Source organism: Mobula birostris, chromosome 3 (genome assembly GCF_030028105.1).
Source record: "Mobula birostris isolate sMobBir1 chromosome 3, sMobBir1.hap1, whole genome shotgun sequence".
In the NCBI taxonomy this organism is placed as follows: Eukaryota; Metazoa; Chordata; class Chondrichthyes; order Myliobatiformes; family Myliobatidae; genus Mobula; species Mobula birostris.
This window is the reverse complement of record NC_092372.1, coordinates 195092634-195117462: the sequence shown is the minus strand read 5'-3', so window position 1 is coordinate 195117462 and position 24829 is coordinate 195092634. Positions and strand designations below refer to the sequence as shown.

Below are 24829 nucleotides of genomic sequence, written 5' to 3'. Positions count from 1 at the left end.
AGTTTTCTTGGGCGTCAAAACCTCAACTTGACCTCCACCATCCCTGTTACCTGCCATTTCTTAATTACATTACGAACTGAGGAAACAGCTATCTGAAAACAGTTTGCTATCTTGTTATTGCCTTCTCCTGCTTTGTGGGCATCATTTATTTTAATTTTCAGAGTGCTAGGCAGTTGCTTAGAAGAGCCCATGGCTGCTGATTGTTGGGACAAGGTTTGGGGAGTCAGGGTATTTATAAAGCTTTGAAATTTGCATTACCTGGCCTTTCCTAATGATGACTGAGAACAAACCATAGCCCTGACAAGCTAATTAAGGTCTGAGACCTTGGTAAAAGTTATCTGAGAGCTCAAATCTCTTGGGGTGCCCAAACTTTTGCATGGTGCTCCTTACCTTTTTTTTTCCACTCTAAAATTGTACAGAACAAAAATAATACACTAATTTTGCTTAAAGTGTTGAAAACAATGTTTCATCTTTAACTTTGACTTTTGGAGATCAGTTCATTTTCTATTCACTTAACTATTCACAGTAACAGAAATTTTGAGCGGGGTGCCCAAACTTCTGCATGCCACTGTATATACTGAACTAAGTAATGAGTTCCTGTTGTGAACAGTCCATAATGTAAGAACTTCATAATTTGTAGAATGTTTTCTCTGGAGTGAATTAAATAAATGAAAATCAATATGGCTAATTAGTCATGTATGCTTAATGTTACAATATTCTGTTTATCCATATTTGTTTATTCCAACACAGTATTCCAGCTATCAGGTCCATGTCAACTTCTGCATACAGAGTAATGTCATCATTCCCATTTCACCATTCCCTAGTAACTTTACAATTTGCTCTATTTCACATGATTGCTGTGGTTTCTCCCCCCCCCAAAAAAAAAGGCTACACCTGGGCTAACTTTGACTATCCATTTCATCTGTCTTCATGTCTTTTGTATAAGGAATTACTCAGAGACATTCCTTGTGATAAGTTTATGCAAGAAGAATGGAGAGATGAGTGTTCCTTTTAATATTTTCTCAGAAGTCCATTTTGATTCTTAAGCTCTAAGCAAAACCATTTTTATATAGTCATACCATATTGTTGTCGGGTAGCATTACAACTTGGGTTCTACTTAACGGTTTATTTTTCTAGCTCTATGCTGCATTTCCTACTGTTTAGTTTTATCAAAAGGAGTTTATTGGGCTTCGAAGTTTTGCTCTTTCTCTGCTTTCAAACTGATCAGTTGTATTTCCTAAAAGATTCAGTTCTCAACATTGTTTGGTACAGAGTGAACATAAACAAATTTTTATTGTTGAATGGCTGAAATAATTCAAATGTGTTTTAAATTGAATACTGCTTTCTTTTAAGTGTAGCTGAAAATCTGGTCTTGCAGGTAATAGCTGCATTTAAGGTTAAGCTACTATAACAGGCAAAATAAGGATTGACAGGGGAATGAGATAAAAATTGAAATTCAACACTCCATGTAGCTCCTGGGACTGGTTGCATCCCCTCTTGATATTTTACTTTATTGTGCAATGTCAACTATGAGCGTCCTCTTGAAATTTTAAAGGTTAATCAAGAGCTATCAGTGTGCATTTTTCAAATTGCATTTGGCAAATATTTTCATTTAAGTGGCTGCAAGTACAGAATGAAGATGATGACATGTACATTGAATTTCTGATAGGATACGTAATTAACTTTTGGTTAGTAGAATGATATTTTCCAATGATGTAAGGTCACAAAGCTAAAGGGGAATGGCAATTGTTTTTTCTTAACAAAAGTATTTTTGAAAGTAGAAATGCAAATAAAAAGGAAATATGATTTTGTAATTTAATGGCACACGGTAGGACTTAGAAATGAATAAGTTTGTAGAAATTTTTGGTAGGCTGTTGACTAGCTTGAGCACACTGAAGTTATAGATATGACACTATAGAAAAAATGTGAAAATCGTTAACAATTAGAAGTCAATTGTCCAGTTTGGTTCACCTTCTAACCTCAGGGCTTTGGGGTTCTTCTACCTTTGCTCTCTATATTACTTAAACTGGTAGGAATGTCATTAAATCATAAACGCATTAAAGTCTACAGATGCTGGAAATCCAAAGCAACATACACAAAATGCTTGAGGAACTCAGCAGGTCAGGCAGCATGAGTAAACAGTCAATGTTTTGGGACGAGACCCTTCTTCAGGATTGTCAGTAGTATTAAAAAGAAAATAGTTCTTGATAAATTGGTTTTCATTTCAGAGTACCAAAGGGTATACTGCAGAAATGTCTTCAGTGGGAGAAGTTCAGCCTGGTGAGCCCTACATAACAAGCCAGTTACAAACTATCAGTGGGATTAAACAAATTCAGCATGGATTCCTGAAAAGAAAATCATGCTTAATAAATCTGGATTTCTTTTGAGGATGTAACTGAGAGAATGGATGAGGGAATGGATGTAGTAAACTTGTATTTTCAGAAAGATTATGATAAAGTCCTACATAATGACTATCTGTAAAATTAAATCACATGTTAATATGGTAATGCATTGGCAAGGACTGAAAATAGATTGAGACAGGAAAGAGAATAGGAATAACTCCATCCCTTTGCAGTAGTGAGCCGCAGTTTGATATTGTGGGGATTGTTATTCATAATATTTAGACTTAATTGAAGGAACGAATGATATTTTTAAGTTTGTGGGTAACACTAAAATGGGATTTTGAATTGCAAGGAGCCTGACAAAGAAGCTACAGACAAGTTACACTGACTGGCATATGCAGTGTAACATGGATAAACACAAAGTATAATGTTAAATTAGGATATGTTGATACACAGAGACGTGTAGTCACTGAAAGCAACTGGATAGAAAGGTAAATGGCAAGAGGGTTTGAGTACAGAACAAAGGTTCGCTGCAATTACATAGGATCTTGGTGAGACCACACTTTAAATACCATGTATTTGTCAAAAAAAGTGTATCAAAGGCTCATCGAGCCAATTCCTTGGTTAGCTGTATTGTTATGTGAGGAGTAATCAAGGCAGCTAAGTTTGTATTCAGTAGTGCTTCAAAGAATGACAAGCAATCTAATTGATGGGCCAAATGGCCCAAACCGCCTCCTGTGTCTTATGGAAACTTTTAAAAATTCTGTTGACTGAATGTGTAGATGTCTCCCTGGCTGATGCGTTTAGAGCAAGAACTGATAATTCCAAATTACAGGGTTGGCGAACCTGTGAGATGTGCGAAAGATTTTGTTGGCATGCTGTTTGCAATGCCACTTCTTTAAACCCCACCCATAATAAAAAGATACATTATGATTATTTTTACTGCTAAATAAAGCAACAAATGACTTTTTTTTTACAACCTGAGGGCAATGAGATTAATATTACTAAATTTTGAACAGATTTTCTGAAATGCTTCATTTATTTCTAATTATCTCTTATGCTTATTAATAGTAAAGCAATAAATAGACATAAGTAAGCAACAGGGCTCATCCCTTTTTTGTAAAGTCCATAATTATTGTTACTAATTCATTAATCATTGATAATCTCTACTCAAAATTACCATGGCACATGAGAATTTTTTTTAGAAGATTATCACCAGTTCAGGCGCACATCTCTTAAAAGGTTTGCCACCTCTCTGAAGTACAGGACTGTTGATTTTAAAAAGTCATTGCTGAGAGAATCACAGTCAGATTTAATATCACTGTCGTATATGACATGAAATTTGTTGTTTTGCATCAACAGTGCTGTGCAAAGATATAATAATGCTATAGATTATAAAAATACATAATACAAAAAACCATATAGCCATATAACAATTACAGCACGAAACAGGCCATCTTGGCCCTTCTAGTCCGTGCGGAACGCTTACTCTCACCTAGTCCCATCTACCTGCACTCAGCCCATAACCCTCTATTCCTTTCCTGTCCATATACCTATCCAATTTTTTTTAATGACAAAATCGAACCTGCCTGTACCACTTCTACTGGAAGCTCATTCCACACAGCTACCACTCTTGAGTAAAGAAGTTCCCCCTTGTGTTACCACTAAACTTTTGCCCCTTAACTCTCAACTTATGCCCTCTTGTTTGAATCTCCCCTATTCTCAATGGAAAAAGCCTGTCCACATCAACTCTGTCTATCCCCCTCATAATTTTAAACACCTCTATCAAGTCCCCCCTCAACCTTCTACGCTCCAAAGAATAAAGACCTAACTTGTTCAACCTTTCTCTGTAACTTAAGTGCTGAAACCCAGGCAACATTCTAGTAAATCTCCTCTGTACTCTCTCTATTTTGTTGACATCTTTCCTATAATTCGGTGACCAAAACTGCACACAATGCTCCAAATTTGGCCTCACCAATGCCTTGTACAATTTCAATATTACATCCCAACTCCTATACTCAATGCTCTGGTTTTTAAGGGCCAGCATACCAAAAGCTTTCTTCACCAACCTATCCACATGAGATTTCACCTTCAGGGAACTATGCACCGTTATTCCTCAATGCCCTACCATTTACCATGTATGTCCTATTTTGATTAGTCCTACCAAAATGTAGCATCTCACACTTATCAGCATTAAACTCCATCTGCCATATTTCAGCCCACTCTTCTAACTGGCCCAAATATCTCTGCAAGCTTTGAAAACCTTCTTCATTATCCATAACACCACCTATCTTAGTATCATCTGCATACTTACAAATCCAATTTACCACCCCATCATCCAGATCATTAATGTATATGACAAACAACATTGGACCCAGTACAGATCCCTGAGGCACACCACTAGTTACTGGCCTCCAACCTGACAAACAGTTATCCACCACTACTCTCTGGCATCTCCCATCCAGCCACTGTTGAACCCATTTGACTACTTCAATATTAATACCTAACGATTGAACCTTCCTAACTAACCTGCCGTGTGGAACCTTGTCAAAGGCCTTACTGAAGTCCATATAGACAACAACCACCGCTCAAAACAAGTTAGTATTCATGGGTTCATGGGCCATTCAGAAATCTTATGACAGGAAGTAGGCTGTTTCTGAATCATTGAGCGTGGGTCTTTGTTGCATCTCTTGTTTATTGATAGAACTATCCACTCCCCCGTTCTTTCCCCAGAATCCTGCAACTTAGTTTGAAACTTAGGGTGAATTCCTTTTTGGACATTCTTTTTGGATGTACTTCCAGTACTGTTTTAAGCAGTGCATCAAGATCTTTTATTTCTGATTATTTGCTTTGTGTTGGTGTTCTGAGATTCAGTATAATGCAAAAAAAAAAGTGAAGTTCAAATTAACTTCATTGTGCTGAAGGGAGTGAAAAAGAGCTGTAATAAAAAACTTTTAAAATAGCTTTCACTTTCTGTTATAGAGAAGGGTTAGCTTTGCAAATTGAAGAATGAAAATTTGGGCAAAAAGGCATGCACCATATGCTGTTGATAAATAAGCTATATTAAGTGCTAATTCCAAAAATATAAAATGATGCTCTTAATATTAATTAGTAATGCACTGTCACTTAAAATCCGTATTGTATAGCTTGTGGGTGGGTGTCTTTGAGGTTCTGTTATTACTATTCATTCTTTGGAGTCTCTTGTTTCGTGAATGTCTCTGCGAAGAGTAAGAATTTCAAATGGTATACTATATACAGTCTGATGTTAAATTGAACAATTTGGATAGAGACAGTTAAATCACTGTGATTTAATGTTGGGGTTCAATAAAGATCCATCCTAATGTCAGCATTCTTCTGGTCCAAAAAAAAGTGAAAGATAATTCTTTATGATAAAAAAGAAAATACTGGGACAACTTGGTATGTCAGGCAGCATTTCTACAAAGTGTGTTTAATGATGTAGGTCTTGAGATCCTTTTACAGGACTGACAGAGAAAAAACAAGGTAGTCCAGGTAGCAGGAAAGTGTAGGGAAGGCAATGGATGGAAAAAAGAATTTCTGTTGTGGTCCAATAATGTAGCCTTTATGGGGCAGTTAACCATCTCTACAGCATCTGTTTTCAGTGTGCAGCTTTCCATTTTAGAACATCTAAGATGTCCTCCATTTTTCCCTTCCACCACCATTGATCCTGCACCCTCACTCCATCCTCCTGCAATTATAATAGGAATATGTTTCCCCTTATCATTAACTATCACCCCATGACCTTCCATATCCAGCACATAATTCTCCATAATTTCTGCCCACAATGGGGTCCAATCATCTTCTCCTCCTCTTCCTACGCCCCCCCCCCCCCCAAGCTTGCCACTTTCTGTGGGGATCGCTGTCTACATGACTCCTTTGTCCATTTGTCCCTCACCACAATTCAGGGCCCAAACAGTCCTTCCTGGAGAAGGAGCACTTAAACCTGCAGGTCTACTGTGTCCATTACTCCCAAGGCTGCCTCCTCTACATCGGTAAAACTTTATGTAAATTAACATACTTGACATAGATTACTCTGTCAAAAAAGGTGGGATTTCCCATCGCTACCCATATTAATTCAACCTCTCGTTTCCATTCTGACATGTCTGTCCATGGCCACCTGGTATTCTGTCTGGGTCACCCCCAATCTGATGACATGAGTGTTAATCTCTTTGCCTTCTGGTGAATTCTCCCCCTCCATCCTCTCTCTTTTCCCTTTCCCCATTGGGTTTTCTCCTCACACCCCCTTCTCACCTGCGCATCACCATCCTCTGGTTCCCCTCCTTCCCTTTCTCCATGGTCCACTGTCTTCTCCTGTCAGATTCTTTTCTCAACCCTTTACCTTCCATCTATCATCTCCCAGCTTCTTACTTTGCGCACACACACACATCTTCCCCCTTACCTGGTTTCCCCCATCACCTGCCAGCTGATACTCTGTCTCTCCTTGTGCTGTCCCCCTCCCTCCTTCCCCCATTTTATTCTGCTTCTGCCCCCTTCCTTTTTCGTCTTGATAATAAAGGGTTTCAGACCAAAAAGTCAACTGTTTATTCCTCTCCATAGTTGCTGCCAGACTTGCTGAGCTTCTCAGCAGTTTGTGCATGTTGCTTAGATGCTGGAAATTTTGTAGAATCTCATGTTTATAATTTGAAGCTCCTTTTTAAATTCGGTTTGTTCCACCCATTGCCCTCACCTCACATTTGCTACCTATTCCAACTTTTTTCTCTTTATCGTTTTTGATGGTGTCTCAGACTTGATACATTAACTGTTTATCCTTCCCTTAATGCCATCTAACCTAGTTTCTGTTTATAGTATTTTTTTTAAAGAGTTATCGCCTTTTTGCTTTTCACATCAGTAATAGCAATTCATTTTGCATGCCAAATGAGTGGTTCTGTTTAAGAAGCATTTCCAATATATACTCCAGAAATTAAATGTACAAAGAGCTTGTTCGTTCCTAATTTGAATTTTAGCTTTGTCAATGTAACTTGAAATGTAACTTTGTCATCTTTAATTCAGCTTTCAGCTTGGATGCTGAGCAACCAGACTATGATATGGACTCGGATGATGAAGCATTTGTGAATAAATTAAAGAAGAAAATGGACATCACTCCTTTACAATTTGAGGAGATGATTGATCGACTAGAAAAGGGCAGTGGTCAGCAGGTAAGAAAATGTATTTACTTCATCTGGCTGCATTTATGATGGCTTTGTAGTACTTCAATACAACATGCTTTTTGATGAATTTTTGGTATGCACTGGTAAATGTTGATTTATGATGCATGTATAATTTTGTCTTGTGGTCACGTAATTGATTAAAGTTCAAAAGTAAATTTACTATAAAAGTACATTTGTGTCACCATATAAAACCCTGAGATTCATTTTATTGCGGGCAATCACAGTAATTACACAAAACAATAGTATCAGAGAAAGACCACAACTAATAGGATGGAAAAACAACCAATGTGCAAAAGACTACACACTTTGTGAATACAAAACAAAAGAAGAAAAAATAATTATTATAATAAATATTGAGAACATGAAATGAAGAGTCCTAGAAAGTGAGTCCATAGCTTGTGGGAACGGGTAAGTGATGGGGCAAGTGAAGTTGAGTGAAGTAATCCCCTCTGGTTCAAGAGCCTGATGGTTGAGGGGTAAAACTGTTCCTGAACCTGGTAGTGTGGGTCCTGAGGCTCTCTTACCACCTTCCGGATGGATGCTGCTTTCCGACGACAGTGCCTTGTGCTGATGTGTTCAGTTGTGGAGAGGCCTTTATTGTGATGGGCTGGGTAGTATCTGCTATTTTTTGTTGGCTTTTCCATTCAAGGGCATTGGTGTTTCCATACCAGACCATGATGCAACCAGTCAGTATCCTCTCCACCGCATCAATAGAAGTTTGCCACTTTTACATGACATAATACAGAGGAGCAAACTTGGAATTCAGCCCATTAAATCTGCTCCGCCAGTTCATAATGCCTGATTTATTGTCCCCCTCAGTCTCATTCTGCCTTCTGTCTATAACCTTTGACACCTTTTAATTAAGAGTCAATCAACCTCTGTTTTAAATATACCCAGTTTCCTGGTCTCCACAGCCATCTGTGGTAATGAATTCCACAGATTCATTTCTCTCTGTCTGAAGAAATTCCTCCTCATCAACGTTTGAAATGGACATCCCTGTATTCTGAGGCTGTGCCCTCTGGTCCTAAACTCGCCCACTATTTATTGGAAACACCCCCTCCCCATTCTAAACTCCAGCGAATACTGGCCCTAAGCCATCAAATGCTCCTCCCACATTAACCCTTTCATTAGCAGAATTATTCTCGTGAACTGCCTCTGGACATCCTTCAATGAGAACACATCCTTTCTTAGATAAGGGACCCAAAACTGCTAACGATATTCCAAATGTAGTCAGACCAAATGCCTTTATAAAGCTTCAGCATTACATCTTTGCTCTTAAATTTCAGATCTCTCTAAATGAATGCTAACATTGCATTTGCCTTCCTTACCACTGACCCATCTTACGGTCTTATTAACCCAACTTGTAAGTTAACCTTCAGGGACTCCTGCACGAAGCCTCACAAATCCCATTGCACTTTTGATTTTTTGAATTTTCTCTCCAGTTTAAAAACAATCTATGCCTTTAGTCCTACCAAAGTGCATGACCATGCACTTCCCTACACCATATTCCATCTGCCACTTCTTTGCCTATTCTCCCAATCTATCCAAGTCCTGCAGACCTGCTCCTGCTTCAACACTAACTGCCCCTCCACCTATATTGGGATTGTTCACAAACTTGGCCACAAAGCAATCAATTCCATCATCTAGATCGGCGTTTTACTTGATAAGTAATTGAAACGCTCATGCAGATCACCATTAGTTACAGGTAACCAACCAGAAAAGGCCTTTTTTCCACTCTTTGTCTCCTGGCAATCAGCCACTCTTCTTTCCATGCTAGTACCTTTCCTGTAATACCATGGGTAGTTATCTTGTTAAAACAGCTTTATGTGCGATACCTTGTCAAAAACCTTCTGAAAATACAAGTAAACAACATCCACTGACTCTCCTTTGTCTATCTTGCCTGTTATTTCCTCCAAGAATTTAAACAGATTTGTCAAGCAGGCTTTCCCTTTAAGGAAAACCATGCTGGCTTTGCGTACTTTATCATGTGCCTCCAACTACCCTGAAACCTCATCCTTAATGGATTCCAACATCTTCCAACATGATTCCAACATATTAGTCAAGCTAACTGACCTAAAGTTTCCTTTCTTCAGTTTGCCTCCCTCCCTGAAAGAGTGGAGTGACATTTGTAGTTTACCAATCTTCTGCAGCCATTTCAGAGGTGATTCTTGAACGATCATTACTAATGTCTCCACAATCTCTTTAGCTACCTCTTTCAGAACCCTGGTGTGTAGTCCTTATGGTCCAGGTGACTTAACGACCTTCAGACCTTTGAGCTTCCCAAGCACCTTCTCCTTAGAAATAGCAACTACACTCACTTCTGTTTCCTGACACTCAAATTTCTGCCTTCCACAGTGAAAACTGGTACGAAATACTTAAGTTCAACTGCCATTTCTTTGTCCCCGATTACTAACTCTTAGCATCATTTTCCAATGGTCCAGTGTCCACTCTTGCCTCTCTCAAGATGTATGAAAATATTTTCTGTCCTTATGGCTGTTTTAGTTGCCTTCTGTTGGTTTTAAGAATCTTCCTAATCATATAACTTGCTGCTAATTTTTCGTACATTACATGCCCTTTCTTTTCCTTTGGTGCTGACTTTGGCTTCCCTTTCCAGCCATGGTTCCTCATCCTCCATTTAGAATACTATTTCATCTTTGAGATATATCTATCATCTCCTTGATCTTGCTGACGTTGGGTGGTGGTTGTTATAGCACCACTTAGCCAAACTTTCAGTATGCTGATTCGCATCACCATTGATTTTGCCAGCAACAGTGGAGTCTTTGGCAAACATGAATATGACATTGGAGGTGTGTTTAGCCTCTCAGTTATATGTATTAAGTGAGTAGAGTAGGGGGCTGCTTGCAGAGCCTTGTGCACCTGTGCTGATGCATATATTACTTTCTAGCTTCGATGGGTGTTCTTGTTTCATTTTAGCATAAAGTTGCATAAAGTCTGATGTTTGAATTTGATTAGTGTATCTCAAATTTTAATTATCTTGTTAGTTGGTAACTCTCCAGGAAGCAAAGTTGCTATTGAAAGAGGACGACGATCTGATCTGGGAAGTGTACGAGTATTGGATTCGGAAAAGGAAAAGCTGTCGAGGTTGTTCACTTATTCCAACAGTAAAACAGGAAAAGCGGGATGGTTCCAGTACCAATGATCCTTACGTGGCATTCCGAAGAAGAACTGAGAAGATGCAAACTCGAAAGGTTTGTGAGATCTGACATATGAATCTTAACTATGATTTTGGAGAAGTCCAGTCCTTTTATTCTTTGAGTCTCTATTCGTATGACCAATGTTGCATGAAATATGTGAACAAATTTTAGTTCTGGTTAAATACATGAAAATAAGTAATTACTCTTGCATGGGCAGTATTAAGCATTACCACTTTGTAGTTGCAAGATATTAATGTTGATTACTGTCTTAAGTTTTAAAATGACATACGTACATTACTTTGTGCTAGTGCAAAGGAAAACTTTGGTTGACTTATTGTCATATTTTGTACTTTAGAGAAGGCTAAAGTTTGCTCCATTGCTTAATTTCTTCTGCATTTCTGTAAAGTTCCTTGGGTTGGAATCCGGGTAAACATAAAATAAATCTTAAGGCAAAAAAGAGAAAATAATATAACTTTTATTTCAATAAACAAAACAAATGGATTTTTGTATTTTGCAGAATCGTAAAAATGATGAGGCTTCATATGAAAAGATGCTGAAGTTGCGAAGGGATCTTAGTCGAGCTGTAACAATCTTGGAGATGATTAAACGAAGAGAAAAAAGCAAAAGAGAATTGTTGCATCTAACGTTAGAAATTGTTGAGAAAAGGTACATACAATCAATGTTTATTTGCACATATTATTTTGAGGGGTTGTGCCCACATAGCTCCTAAAATTAGTGAAATTTATATACAGGAAATGTTTTCCTTAAATATGACATGTTGTATAGAATACAATAGAATGTTATTGTCATTGCTCAAAACAACGAGAATGCGGTGCTACTTCAGTCCATGCAAAACAGGTATTTACAATGCATGCAGTACGGCCTAATAAAAAAAAGCCATGTTTACATGCAGCAAGTGATATTGATAGCCATAACTTTCAAAGGCCTTTGGCAAGCCAGGTTGTAGCATTATTCAGCTGCACAACAGCCCTCAGGAAGAAGCTGTTTTTCAATCATACTACCTTGGCTAAGATGTTTCAGTATTTCCTGTCAGGTGGCAGGAGATCGAACAGACAGTGTCCAGGATGGAAAGGGTCTTTAATGATCTTACGAGCATGCTGTAGGCATCGAGAGTTGTAAATTGTCTCCAGGTCTGATAGTTGAGTCCCAGTGATGTGCTGAGCCATCCTAACCACCTGTTGGAATGCTTTGTGACCTGTCTTGCTGTGGCTGGAGATGGAGAATGTATAGAGATAGTTATATGGTTGTGGTTTCAATTTAATGTTATGCTAAAAATGTTGCTGTATTTTTTTAACGTGTACCACTACCATAATTTATAGATGGAAATGTACAAAAATGGTTTGGAGATATCAAAGCTACAGCTGTACAAATTGTGAAAAGAAACTATTAATAAAGCCACAGAGTTTCATATACTCCCTTTTTAGGCAACTTTCCTTTCCTGTCTCTCGACTTCGAAGTTGCATTGTGTATTATTAATTTAGTTTATTCACAGCTGACAAAGATATTGTGCTTTTATTTTGTTATGTTCTCCAAATTGAAATTGTTTTCATGCTTTTAGGCACAGTCTGGGTGATTTCAGTGGAGAAATTTTATCAGAGGTCATGGCACAGCGGCAGCATGTGAAGCCTACATACACAGTGCCCATCACTCCAATATCTAATAGCAATCAGTTTAAACATCAAGAGTTTATGGAGATTAAGGAATTTAAAGTTAATAAGGTAAGAACTTTGTCATTGCATATATAAATAATATAATGTTTTGTAATACACGACAAGCTAACCTATCTCTATAAGCATCTCTCAATATCAACTACACAGTTAAGATGAATGTTAATCATTTGTTTCTGGGGCGTACCGGCACTGAAAGTGGATCTAAGTTTGTATCTGACATTGGAAATAATTGAGAAAGGGTAAATACACTTTCTGTAAAAATAGGGGACAAGCTCTCCTTTACAATCACCCTGAGCACCGGTGTCCCACAAGGCTGTGTACTCAGCCCCCTGCTGTACTCACTGTACACCCATGATTATGTAGCCAAGTTTCCATTGAAATTCAATATATAAGTTTGCTGATGACACCACAATTGTAGGCCGTATCTCGGGTAATGATGAGCTTGAGTACAGAGAGGGAATTAAGAACCTGGTGGCATGGTGCGAAGGCAATAACCTATCCCTCAACATCAAGAAGACGAAGGAATTGGTTGTTGACTTCAGAAGGATTAGTGGACCGCAGGACCCCATTTACATCGGTGGTGCGCAAGTGGAACAGGTGAAAAGCTTCAGGTTCCTCGGGATCAATATCACAAATGACCTGACTTGGTCCAACCAAGCAGAGTCCACTGCCAAGAAGGCCCACCAGCGCCTTTACTTCCTGAGAAAACTAAAGAAATTTGGCCTGTCCCCTAAAACCCTCACTAATTTTTATAGACGCACCGTAGAACGCATTCTTCTAGGGTGCATCACAACCTGGTATGGAAGTTGTCCTGTCCAAGACCGGAAGGAGCTGCAGAAGATCATGAACACAGCCCAGCACATCACACAAACCAGTCTTCCATCCTTGGACTCACTTTACACTGCACGCTGTCGGAGCAGTGCTGCCAGGATAATCAAGGACACGACCCACCCAGCCAACACACTTTTCGTTCTCTTCCCTCCGGGAGAAGGCTCAGGAGCTTGAAGACACGTACAGCCAGATTTGGGAACAGCTTCTTTCCAACTGTGATACGACTGCTGAACGGATCCCGACCCAGATCTGGGCCATACCCTCCAAATATCCGGACCTGCTTCTCGGTTTTTTTGCACTAGAATACTTTCCATTTTCCTATTTTCTATTTATGATTTATAATTTAAATTTTTAATATATACTATCGATTTGTAATCCAGGGAGCGGGAAGCACAGAATCAAATATCACTGTGATGATTGTACATTCGAGTATCAATTGTTTGGCAACTATAAAGTATACACTCATTGACATGTTAATTTGTATATTTTGTTTCTATTCATTTGGTTGGTTTCATCCATGTGTCAGTGAGCTGTACATGTGTATTCAGCAGTAGTTACAGAAGAAAATCCTGACTGTTGCATTTTTACTTGTATCAGTAAATATTAATTACATGCTAACAATTAGATTATAAAATTTTAAACATTCTATGCTAATTATGTTGCAGCAGGAGAACGTGGAGATTGTACGACCCAAGAGGAAGTATGAAAAGAAAAAACACAAAATCTCGCAACCAATTGCTGCTGCACCCCAGCAATCAAGCCCTGCTGCACTGCCAGTCTTTAATGCAAAGGATATAAACCAGTATGACTTTCCCAGCTCTGATGAAGAGCCCTTCTCACAGGTCTGTATTGTGCTTCTTATTCAAATAATTCAAGGTCAGTTTCAGTGTCTGATGCAGTAATGGACTACGTTTAATTCCATCAAATTTAAGTGAGGGTGTGTAGTTGTAATTCAAAGCACGGTCTTACAATTTGTGCTTCTATGGCTCTAAGTTTATAAAGTAAAATATCTCATAGAATCCTTGGTTCTGAATACATCCACCAGCAATGATTCCATTATAAATGTGGATGGAGAGACTATTCTACACACAAGATTGGTTAATGGTGAATATTTTTCCTCATGATTCACAAGAAGAATCACAACAAATTCTTGGATTAAGAAATGAGGGGTCAGAGCTACTAGTTATAGTAACGGTGCAGGAATGTTAGTGTGGATTGTGGATCACATTAGTTCACATAATAAAAGATTAATGGGAATAAATGTAACAGTAAAGGTTGAAAATGAAGTAACATGAAGTTGAGGGGTGAAGGAAAAGCAGATTTTTTTTAAAATAGCTTTATTTGTCACATGTATATCAAAACACAGTGAAATGCTTTTTTTGTGTCAACAACGAACACAGTCTGAATATGATTTGGTGACAGCTCGCAAGTGTCGCTATGTTTCTGGCGCCAGTCTCCATGCCCACCACTTAATTAACCTTTGCTAATCTGTGCATCTTTGCCACGGGGAGAGCATACAAAGTCCTTACGGACAGTGACAGGCATTGAACTCCGATCACTGATTGCTGGCTCTGTAATAGTGTTGTACTTACCACTGCATTACTGTAGGCTGCTATTAAATGCTATGAAATAAGAGGAGAGAAAAACAAACCTATCATGAGACAATGAGAGAGAGAGAGGTATTGGAGTGCGCATTGAAAAAGAACTGGAATGAAATTGTAGTGTGGGGAAGATTTATTGTTAAGCCATTAGGGGAAGTTTGGGAACAGGCTAGAGGGAAAAGAGTGTAAGAAGAGAAACTGAGGATAGGGAAAGATCATGTATGCGGAAGCTAAGGAACTGTTAAAATATAGGGAGAACAGAAAATATTGATATTCCACAAAATTGTAATATGGTCAATTGAGCATTATTAAGGGAGGTTGATAAAGGTCAGCACAACATCATGAGTCAAAGAGCCCACACTTTTTTGTATGTCCTATGTATATTGATGGTGTTAGTTTTGTTTTAAGAAGCTTGGTAATAAGCCATTGTGTCTAATGTTAAGTAGAGGTATATTCACAAACTTGCTGGTTCTGAAGACTAAAGCAATTTATTAGCCAGGGGCTTAACAGAACGGCAAAGTTATTTCCCATGGTAGGGGATTCTCAGACAAGAGGGCACAATTTCAGGATTGAAGGAAGTCCTTTTAGAACTGAGATGCGGAGAAACTACTTCAGTCAGAGGATGGTAGATCTGTGGAATTTGTTGCCACGAGTGGCTGTGGAGGCCAAGTCATTGGGTGTATTTAAGGCAGAGATAGGTTCTTGATTAGCCAGGGCATCAGAGGGTATGGGAAGAAGGCAGGGGAGTAGGGATGACAGGAAGAATTGGATCAGCCTATGATTGAATGGCGGAGCAGACTCAGTGGGCCGAATGGCCTACTTCTCCTATGTCTTATGGAATATGGAAATCAGTACATTTAATGATTAAGAACTAGCCTGAAGTAATGTGGAAAAAGGCCACGGTAAACCGATACAGTAATACAGTGAAGTAGAAGATAACACTTGGGAGAAATAGTCATTACCTTGGTCTATTGGACAGAATTTACAATTTTGTGCTTTTTCCTTTTGACAAAGGTCCATTCTGCATCTTCAGAAGCAGAGGAAGAGAATGATCCAGATGGTCCTTTCGCTTTCCGAAGGAAAGCAGGGTGTCAGTACTATTCTGTAAGTGCCAAAAAATTGGATGCTGCCTTGGGTAGACCTTTATTCAGATTAACTTCGTTTTGCTTGAAACGTCATGTTACATTTAGTGGTTATGGTTCAATTGACAACAATTTAAGCAAGAAGCACAGATTTTCTTGGATCAATATATTGGGTTTCTACAGTCTTACACGATTTCAGTACCATGGCCTTTTTTTTTTCCTGAGCATGTTTTCTGTTTTATCTATCAATACTTAATTGATACTAATACGTTGAACCTTCGATAAATCCAGTTGCTGATGCTAACTTCATAGACTCAGTTTTGTTATACTATATGGGTAATTAAATTACAGCTTTTACTTTTGAACTTGCATAGCCCTGTAATAACTAAATGCATCCTTAAATTATTACATAAGCAAATTGCACTGCAACATTATTACATTTTACTACAGTGCCTTTGTCCATTCATCATGCTTTAATTACTGTGCTGTAATGTAAATTACTTAAAGTGATCTGGTATGTGTCTGCTGGGAGCAAGTAAAGCAGGCAAGTTGAGTAATACAGTAATTATTAAACAGTTGCATTGTTTATTAAAGCTTTTGGTCACTGTACGTAAGTGTAAATCTCAGCAAATCTTTCTAGGTAAATTTGTCCTGATTATTTGAAATTACTATTCATAAAATTGCTATAAATTACCATTAATCAGAATAAAAAATAAATAAATTTGAAGTAACTACAAATCAAATAAAGCTGCATGTAGCATTTTTTTAAGAGAGCACATTGTACCTTTTAGAATAGTGATTTTGCTACCCAGCTTGGCTTTCTCATTAACATTAGGAATTGATGGGAAAAACATTTACTTATTTCATACAGCAGTTTTTATAGTAAAAAGCTTGTTTGTATTTGAGAACAGTGAAAGTGTCAAATTTATTGCTTTTCAAATGTTCACAAAACCAAAGTTTCAATTTAATTTAAAGAATCATATTTGATGTCATGATTGAGCAGTCTCAGAACAAGACAAAATTTTTTGTTACCCATCTTTTATGTTTAATCAGTGGAAAATCTTTGAAGATGAAAATATTTAATGCAGTGTTTAAGAGTGGAGATATTTTGCACAAAACTTCAAACTACGTTTAAATCTGAAATTATTTGGAAAAATAGCCTGTATTTGTTTTACGTGACTTCATGATTGGTGCAGTAGGGCAGCTTAAGTACAGTTGAGATGAAAACGGGTTAGTGGGTGGGAAGTTGAATGCAATGATTTAAAGTAGGTTAACCATATTTTGTAATGCATTCTGAATGATTATAATAGCTCTGATTTTTCACAAGCCACTTTATTGAGAGGACTTTTTCCATTGAAGTTGTGTATGCACTATATAATTTAGAAGATTATTAATTTTAGGGTTTATTTAAATAAAATATTCCTTATTATACCTTCTAACTTTTTTACAAAAATAGTAATTGTGTTCACAGACCAGTGCTCATTGTTGCTCCTCCCCACACCTCGTGGCGCATCGGGCGGCAGCCTTGCTGTTTCTTTAGCATTTCTTTGTGTTTTTTTTTGTGGGCTGAGTTGCTAGCTGAATGCTCAGATGGAATGAGTGCAAGGGGCTGGCCACATTCAGACCCAGGACCACTTGCCTCCAAGTCCAGTGTGGATGTCACTACACCACCAGCTGGCTACCAGTGCTTGTAGCTTTGGAGAACTAAAAAGCAATCCATAATATATTTGTGTTTGACGTAAAGGAATTACACAAACATTCGGTATTCTGTCTATTGTAACAGGAAACCATCCAAAATGAGTTATTGAACTGAAAACTAGAAGCCACGCAGTATTAAAACATAGAAATTTTTGCATTGCTGGGCAAGTGTCATTTCTTAACCTATCTTATTGCACACTGGGTTAATTTGTTTTCTTTCTTGCAGCCTCGCTTGGACCAAACAGGCAATTGGCCTTGGTGTAGTCCAGAAGAAGGAGGATTAGGAGATGTTCGTTATAGATACTGCCTCACTACACTGACTGTTCCCAGGAGGTGTATTGGTTTTGCACGGAGGCGTGTTGGTCGAGGTGGAAGGTACGTAAAACACGTGTTTATTTTAATTTTTTAAGAGAAGTTCATGCTTTAATGCATGATAAAATTAAATATATAGCAATTTATTTAGCGTTTAAGTTAAGTTGGCAGGCGGGTGGGCACTGGAGTGATAGAGCTGAGGATGGGGCAATTGGTATACAAGTCAATGCAGTGTGTAGTGAAACTGAGGATGGATAGGCAGATGATAGGGTAAAATTGCAGTCAGTGAGATGAGGTGAAGTGTAAAATGGGAGCAAGATTGAAAAAGGTGATGAATACAGGACTGAAGATGTTGAATGTGCATCTACTGTACTGAGCAAGTCTTAGGCACCCTAGATTTTTTAATAAATTTTGTTTTGGATGTTATTCTTTGTCTTCTGCATTAGTGTGTCAGTAGAAAAGAGCAAATTTTAGATTTTGAAGCATTCATTTTCCAAAAAATTAAGTGTTGAGAATTTTTTTGTATTTTTTTATAAAAGGTAACTTTTTAAGTAATAGAGCACTTCTCAAATGAAAACTTGATTCCTTGGTAGGTATGTAGGCTAGTGCATGCCAAAACAAAGATGAGGGACAGTGCTAATCAATGACACAATGAGTTGAATGCACTAAACTGGACAACTGAAACAGAAATGGGTGTAGAAAGACTCAAACTGGGCAAAGTAGAACCAAACTAATAAGTGAGGGTGTGGCAGATGTGCAGTTTAACTTTCAAATCATCAGTTCTTACACTATAGCAAGAGTGAGCATAATAATAAGGCACAAGGTGGTCATCCTACACCAGCAAAGTCTCTCCCAAGCAGAAATTTCATGTCAGGCAGGAGTTTCAAGATATGCTGTCCAATCTCTTCTAAAATAGCACCTAGAAACCAAGGTTGAAGATCAGAAACAGTGGTTGGCCATAGTGCAGCAGACAAGTGATACATCGAACTGGCATCCTTCTAAATCAGAAGTTGTTCAGCACTGCTTTGAGCTCTGAATTCACAGAAACCACTGGAACCCAAGTAGACACCTCTATAGTCTAGAGAAGTCTTGTCAGAAGTAGCCTTCATGGAAGAACAGCTGCCAAAGCCATTTCTCCGAGGTGGAAACAAAGCTAAGAGACTCACTTGTGAACAAGAACACAAGCACTGGGATGCAGAATAATGGCAGCAAGTGCTTTAGACTGACAAGTCAAAATTTTCAAGTAGGAGGCGGTTTGTCCATAGAAGAACTGGAGAGCACTACATGGATGAATGTTTGCAGCCAGCAGTGAAGTATGGTGGAGGTTCCATGCAAGTTTAGGACTGCATTTCTGCAAATGGAGTTGATGATCTGACCAGAATTAATGGAATCCTCAATACTCAGAAGTAGAAGCAGATTCCTATCCATCGTGCAGTACCATCAGGGAGGTATCTGACTGATCCAAGTTTCATTCTGCAGCAGGACAATGAATCCAAACACAGCCAAGGTCATAAGGAACTATCTTCAGCGAAAAAAAGAATAAATTCTGCATCAGATGGTACTCCATCCACAGAGCCATGATCTCAATATCATTGAGGTTGTCTGGGATTACCTGGAGAGACGGAAGCGAGCAAGACAGCCAATGTCTGCAGAAGAACTGTGGCAAGATGTTTCGAACAACCTACCAGGCAATTTTCTTATAAAACTGCACAACCGTGTATTTGAAAGAATTGTTACAATTTTAAAGGCAAAGGATGGTCACACTAAATATTGATTTGTTTTAGTTTTTTTTACTGTTTACTGCTCTTTATGATTTTTTTGATATTTAGAAACTTCATTATTTTTGAAAACATCTTTGCTTTACTGAATTTTTTTTACATATGCCTGAGACCTTTGCACAGTGCTGTAGTATATGGAATAAGGTTGATGATCTTGTGGCATAGATAGAGATTGGTAGTTATGATGATGTGGGCATTACTGAGATGTGGCTGAAAGAAGATCATGGTTGGGAGTTTTAACATCCAAGGATACATCTGGTATCAAAAGGACAGGCAAGTGGGCAGAATGGGTGGCTGTATTGGTTTAAAATCTTTATATCAGGGGTTTCAACATTTTTTATGCCATGGGCCTCTACCATTAACCGAGGGGTCTGTGGACCCCAGGTTGGGAACCCCTGCCTTAGAAAGAAATGTGACATAGGATCAGAAGATATAGAATCCTTGTAGGTAGAGTTAAGAAACTGCAAGGGTAAAAAGATCCTGATGGGAGCTAAATACAGGCTTTCAAATAGTAGCTAGGATGTGAGATATAAATTTCAACAGGAAAAGAGAAACGGCATGTAAAAAGGACAGTATTGTGATGGGCATGGGGGAATTCAATGTGCAGGTATACTGGGAAAATCAGGATGATGCTGGATCCTGAGAGAGAGAATTTGTAGAATGCCTAATACAATGCCTTTTTAACTTGTGGTTGAGCCCACTAGGTGAAAGGCAGTTCTGGACTGGGTGTTGTGTAATTAACCAGATTTGATTAGGGAGCTTAAGGTAAGGGAACCCTTGGGAGACAGTGATCATAACATGATAGAATTCACCCTGCAGTTTGAGAGTGGAGTAAAGGGAATTACAGGGGTAAGAGAGGAGCTGGCCAAAGTTGATTGGAATGAGACACTCACAGGGATAACAGCAGAACTGCAGTGTCTGGAATTCCAGGGAGCAATTCGGAAGGTACAGGAATCCCAAAGATGAAGTATTTTCTAAAGGGAGGATGAGGCGACTGGGTGACATGGGAAGTTGAAGGCAGCATAAAAACAAAAGAGGGGGTATATAATTTAGGAAAAGTTAGTGGGAAGTTGAAGGATTGGGAAGCTTTTAGAAACCAACAGAAGGCAACTTAAAGAAAAACTTAATTGTGATGGTAACAAGTCTTGTAACAATATAAGAGGATGCTAAATGATTTTTCAGATATAGAAAGAGTAAAAGGGAGGTGAGAGAACAGCTGGAAAATGATGGAGAGGTATAATGGGGGGGACAAAGAAATAGGGACAAACTTCTGCACCAGTCTTCACTGTGGAAAGCTGAAAGGTCTGCGGGTAGATGGGCCACATTGACTACATGCTAGGGTTCTGAACGATGTGGCTGAGGAGATTGTGGAGACATTAATACTAATTTTCAAGAATCACTAGATTCTGGAATGCCTCCGGAGGACTTTAAAATTGCAAATGTCTCTCCATTCTTTGAGAAGGGAGGCAGAAGAAAGGAAATTATAGGCCAGTTATCCTGACTTAAATGGTTGGGATGGTAGGGTCCATGATTAAGGGCGAAGATTCGGCATGCTTGATAAGGAGTGCCAAAGTCAGCATGGTTTGCTTAGGAGAAATCTTGCCTGACAAATTTGTTGGAATTCTTTGAGGGAATAACAGGCAGGATAGACAAAGAGTCTGTGGATGTTTATTTAGATTTTCAGAAGGCCTTTGACAAGATGCCGCACATGAAGCTGCTTGGCAAGATAAAAGCCCATGGTATTACAGGAAAGATACTGGTGTGGATGGAAAATTGGCTGATTGGCAGGAGGCAAGGAGTCATAATAAAGTTTTTTTTTCTGGTTGGTTGTCAGTGACTAGTAGTGTTCTGCAGTGGCCTATATTGGGACCAGTTCTTTTCACGTTATACTGTATGTCAACGACTTGGTTGACGGAATTGATGGCTTTGTGGCCAAGTTTGTAGACAAAATAAAGGTGGTGGGGCAGGTAATGTTGAGGAAGCAGGGAGAATGGACAAAAGTAGCAAATGGAATATAGTGTAGTGGAGTGTATGGGCATATATTTTAGTAGAAGGAATAAAGGCATAGACTATTTTCTAAATGGGCAGAAGATTCAAAAATCAAAGGTGCAAAGGGACTTGGGAGTCCTTGTGTAGGACTCTAAAAAATTAATATATGGGTTGAGTTGATGTTAAGGAAGGCAAGTGCAATGTTACCATTCATTACAAAAGGACTGGAATATAAAAGCAAGGATATAATGGTGAGGCTTTATAAGGCATTGGTTAGACTGCACTTGGAATATTGTGAACTGTTTTAGACCCTTATCTAAGAAAAGATGTGCTGGCGTTGGAGAGGGTCTTGGGGAGGGTCATGAAAATGATTCTGGAAATCAAGGGTTAATGTATGAGTGTTTCATGGCACTGGGCCTGTACTTGCTGGAGTTTAGAAGAAGGGGAGGGGGATGTCATTGAAATCTAATGAATATTGAAAGATCTAGAGTGGATGCGGAAAGGATGTTTCTTATAGTGAATGAGTTTATACCGGGCGCACAGCCTCAGAATAGAGAGACATCCATTTAGAACAGAGATGAGAAGGGATTTCTTTAGTCAGAGGGTGGTGAATCTGAAATTCGCTGCCATGGGCAGCTGTGGAGGTGAATTCATTGTTTATGTTTAAAGCGGAGGTTGATAGGTTCTTGGTTAGTTAGGGTGTCAAAGTTTACAGGGAGAAGGCAGAGAATGGGGCTGAGTGGCCTAACTATGCTCCATGTCTTATGGTTTCATCAGAGCAGTAGATCCATAAATTCAGTTAAATTCACAGTGCAGTTGTTGCCAGTATTTAATAATATATCAAGTTTACAAAACAAATAAACAACTCCTAGCTATAGGAATATATGTGATTGGAGAATCAGGAAAAATAGAAGTCTTATGGTAAAATTTAATTGCGGAATATCAACATACAACTGTAAATATTGTGCCTTAATTATCCTTTCTATGGCAGATGACATTGTGGTATCATTCATAAAGTATTTTCTGATGGAGTAGGGAAGTCTTTTCTGTTTATATGCCAAGATTCGTAAGCCTTACTGATTTCCTGATGTAATTTTGCAATCAAAGTTAACAAATTTCACGACACATGCCAGTGATAATAAATCTGATTCTGATTCGAACTTAGTTAAGAGGGAAAGTGCAACTTATCAATAGAATTGAACTGGAAAACAGTTGATTTGGCGTAAAATCCTACATGAATTAATATCTATCATATAATTAGGTATTGTAGGTTACTTAAGTTAGAGAGCTATGTTTTTTGACTCGCTGCAGTGAATTCTTGAGAAAATTTGCATGAACTGGGAAAACTTGAAGTTTACTGATGCTTTCCTTTCTTCTGTTGTAGAATTTTGTTGGATCGAGCGCACACAGGAAACGACACTCTTCTTCATCAGTTGGATCCTGAGATACTCTCTACCCCGTCCCATTCTCCATTTAACGAATTTGCCAATACCTCACAAATAAATACCTCGGATCATCCTTCTAGAGACCTCACTCAGATTCTAGCAAACATTAAGGCATGCCGATGGCGGCATTTCAGGCCCCGGTCACCAAATCTTCAGGACAATGATGGTGATGAACTCTCCACCCGAAAGCTGTATCGGGGTGTAAATCGAATCGTAACAGCACAACTTGGGACCCAGCCATGTAGTACCTCTGTCTCCAGCAAAAGCAGTGGCACTGGTTCAACACAGAATAGTGGTACGTGCTGTGATTACTCAAACAGTAATTTAATCAATAAAAATGTGCAATTCTGGAGCATGATATTACATTATCTTGGGAAAGCAATGGCTGGTTTAACCACAAATCTTTTATTTAGCCTACTTCAGAAGATGCCAATAAAGTTGTATGTGCATATAAATTGACTACCACTACTTGGAAGTTTGAACATGTTTTACACGTGACAGCGCATTAAGAAGATGTGTGTATGAGAATACTGAATGAACTATAAACTGAAAATCTTTCTGTTATCTTTCGCTTATCTATTTCTTGGCTTTAAAGCACATGGAAATTAAATTTTAGGTATTTTTAAAAATTTAAATGATGATTAATGCTATCCTCTGAGTTGTCTGCTAGGTTTAAACCATGCACTGAAGCAGCAGAAATCAATTAAACTTTTCCCCTGATGCAATCCACCCTTAAACTTTCTTTTTGTCATCTTTCTTTTAATGATTAATATGTTGCTTAAATAAAATGAAGGAAACCTTTGTTGAAGGATCATCTAACTTGTTCATAAAAATGCAAGATGATTCGTATTTTCAACATTACAAAATGCAGAATACCCTGGATGTGGATTGTTTAGTTAATAATAGTCACTGAAAGCCTTTTCCTAGTATTGTGGAAACAGCCAAATAGATACATTGTTGAACCAATGAGACATCTATGAGAATATTATCAAGTTATGATGGGAGAAGTTATGTGCTATGCGTGTCTTGAGAATGTGACTCAAATGGATTAGAAGATAGGAAATTTCAATTTTGTGTATTGTCATCAAGAATCTGAAATCCAGAATTTTACATCAGATTGACCCATGCTCAAATCCAGCCCACTAAGAAGATGAGCATTCTCTCTGGTTTGCACATTCTGCACTTTCTCATGGGCTTATACCATTGACTGCTATTTAGGAACTTCTTACAGGAAATAATTGTTCGTGGCTGTGCAATAAAAATAATTTAATGGCTGGGACTCGGGTGTATTTTTTAGCAAAGTATGGGAAACGTTATTTCTAGCAACTGTCTGACATCAGTGATTCAAATGTAATTTTTTGAAGTTTTTCTCTTAAAATTTTTTAAGTTAACCACTCTACCCTTGGGTTATGTGGAATAAAGTATAATCATCAAAATATTTACCCCCCAGATGAGAGATTAAGGCTTTGCTTAGCGTTGCATTAGTAAAAAGAGATCATCCTGTGATCTGGGGTTCATATTTCTTTAGGATGAAGGGGGATTGAGAAGACCTGAGACTTCTAACAATCATTATGAATGAGGTAGGGGAAACCAAGTACTAGCAAATTGGAATCTTCCAAAGACGTGGTCCACATTGCAAAAAGAATGATGAAAGAAATGTGAGAACCTTCTGACCCATAAATTTATCTTCATTTCTGTAAGAAATAACTAGTTATCCAC

At 38.3% G+C, this 24829-nt stretch overlaps 1 protein-coding gene and 1 long non-coding RNA gene across 4 annotated transcripts in view; one reads left to right on the top strand and one right to left on the bottom strand.

Annotated features, from left to right (window-relative positions):
- Nucleotides 1-24829, top strand: part of LOC140195516 (enhancer of polycomb homolog 1-like) — a 201790-nt gene that overhangs the window by 150007 nt on the left and 26954 nt on the right. For all 3 annotated transcript variants that reach the window (XM_072253972.1, XM_072253971.1, XM_072253973.1), the window contains 8 exons: nt 7371-7516; nt 10531-10737; nt 11201-11349; nt 12263-12422; nt 13871-14047; nt 15821-15910; nt 17813-17961; nt 23050-23405. In XM_072253972.1, coding sequence (XP_072110073.1) covers nt 7371-7516; nt 10531-10737; nt 11201-11349; nt 12263-12422; nt 13871-14047; nt 15821-15910; nt 17813-17961; nt 23050-23405 — 1434 coding nt within the window. The remainder of the gene's footprint in view (nt 1-7370; nt 7517-10530; nt 10738-11200; nt 11350-12262; nt 12423-13870; nt 14048-15820; nt 15911-17812; nt 17962-23049; nt 23406-24829) is intronic.
- Nucleotides 11046-24829, bottom strand: part of LOC140195517 (uncharacterized) — a 115944-nt gene continuing 102160 nt past the window's right edge. The window contains exons 3-4 of the long non-coding RNA XR_011885497.1: nt 11706-11913; nt 11046-11126 (exon numbers count right to left, since the gene is read on the bottom strand). This is a non-coding gene — a long non-coding RNA (uncharacterized lncRNA). The remainder of the gene's footprint in view (nt 11127-11705; nt 11914-24829) is intronic.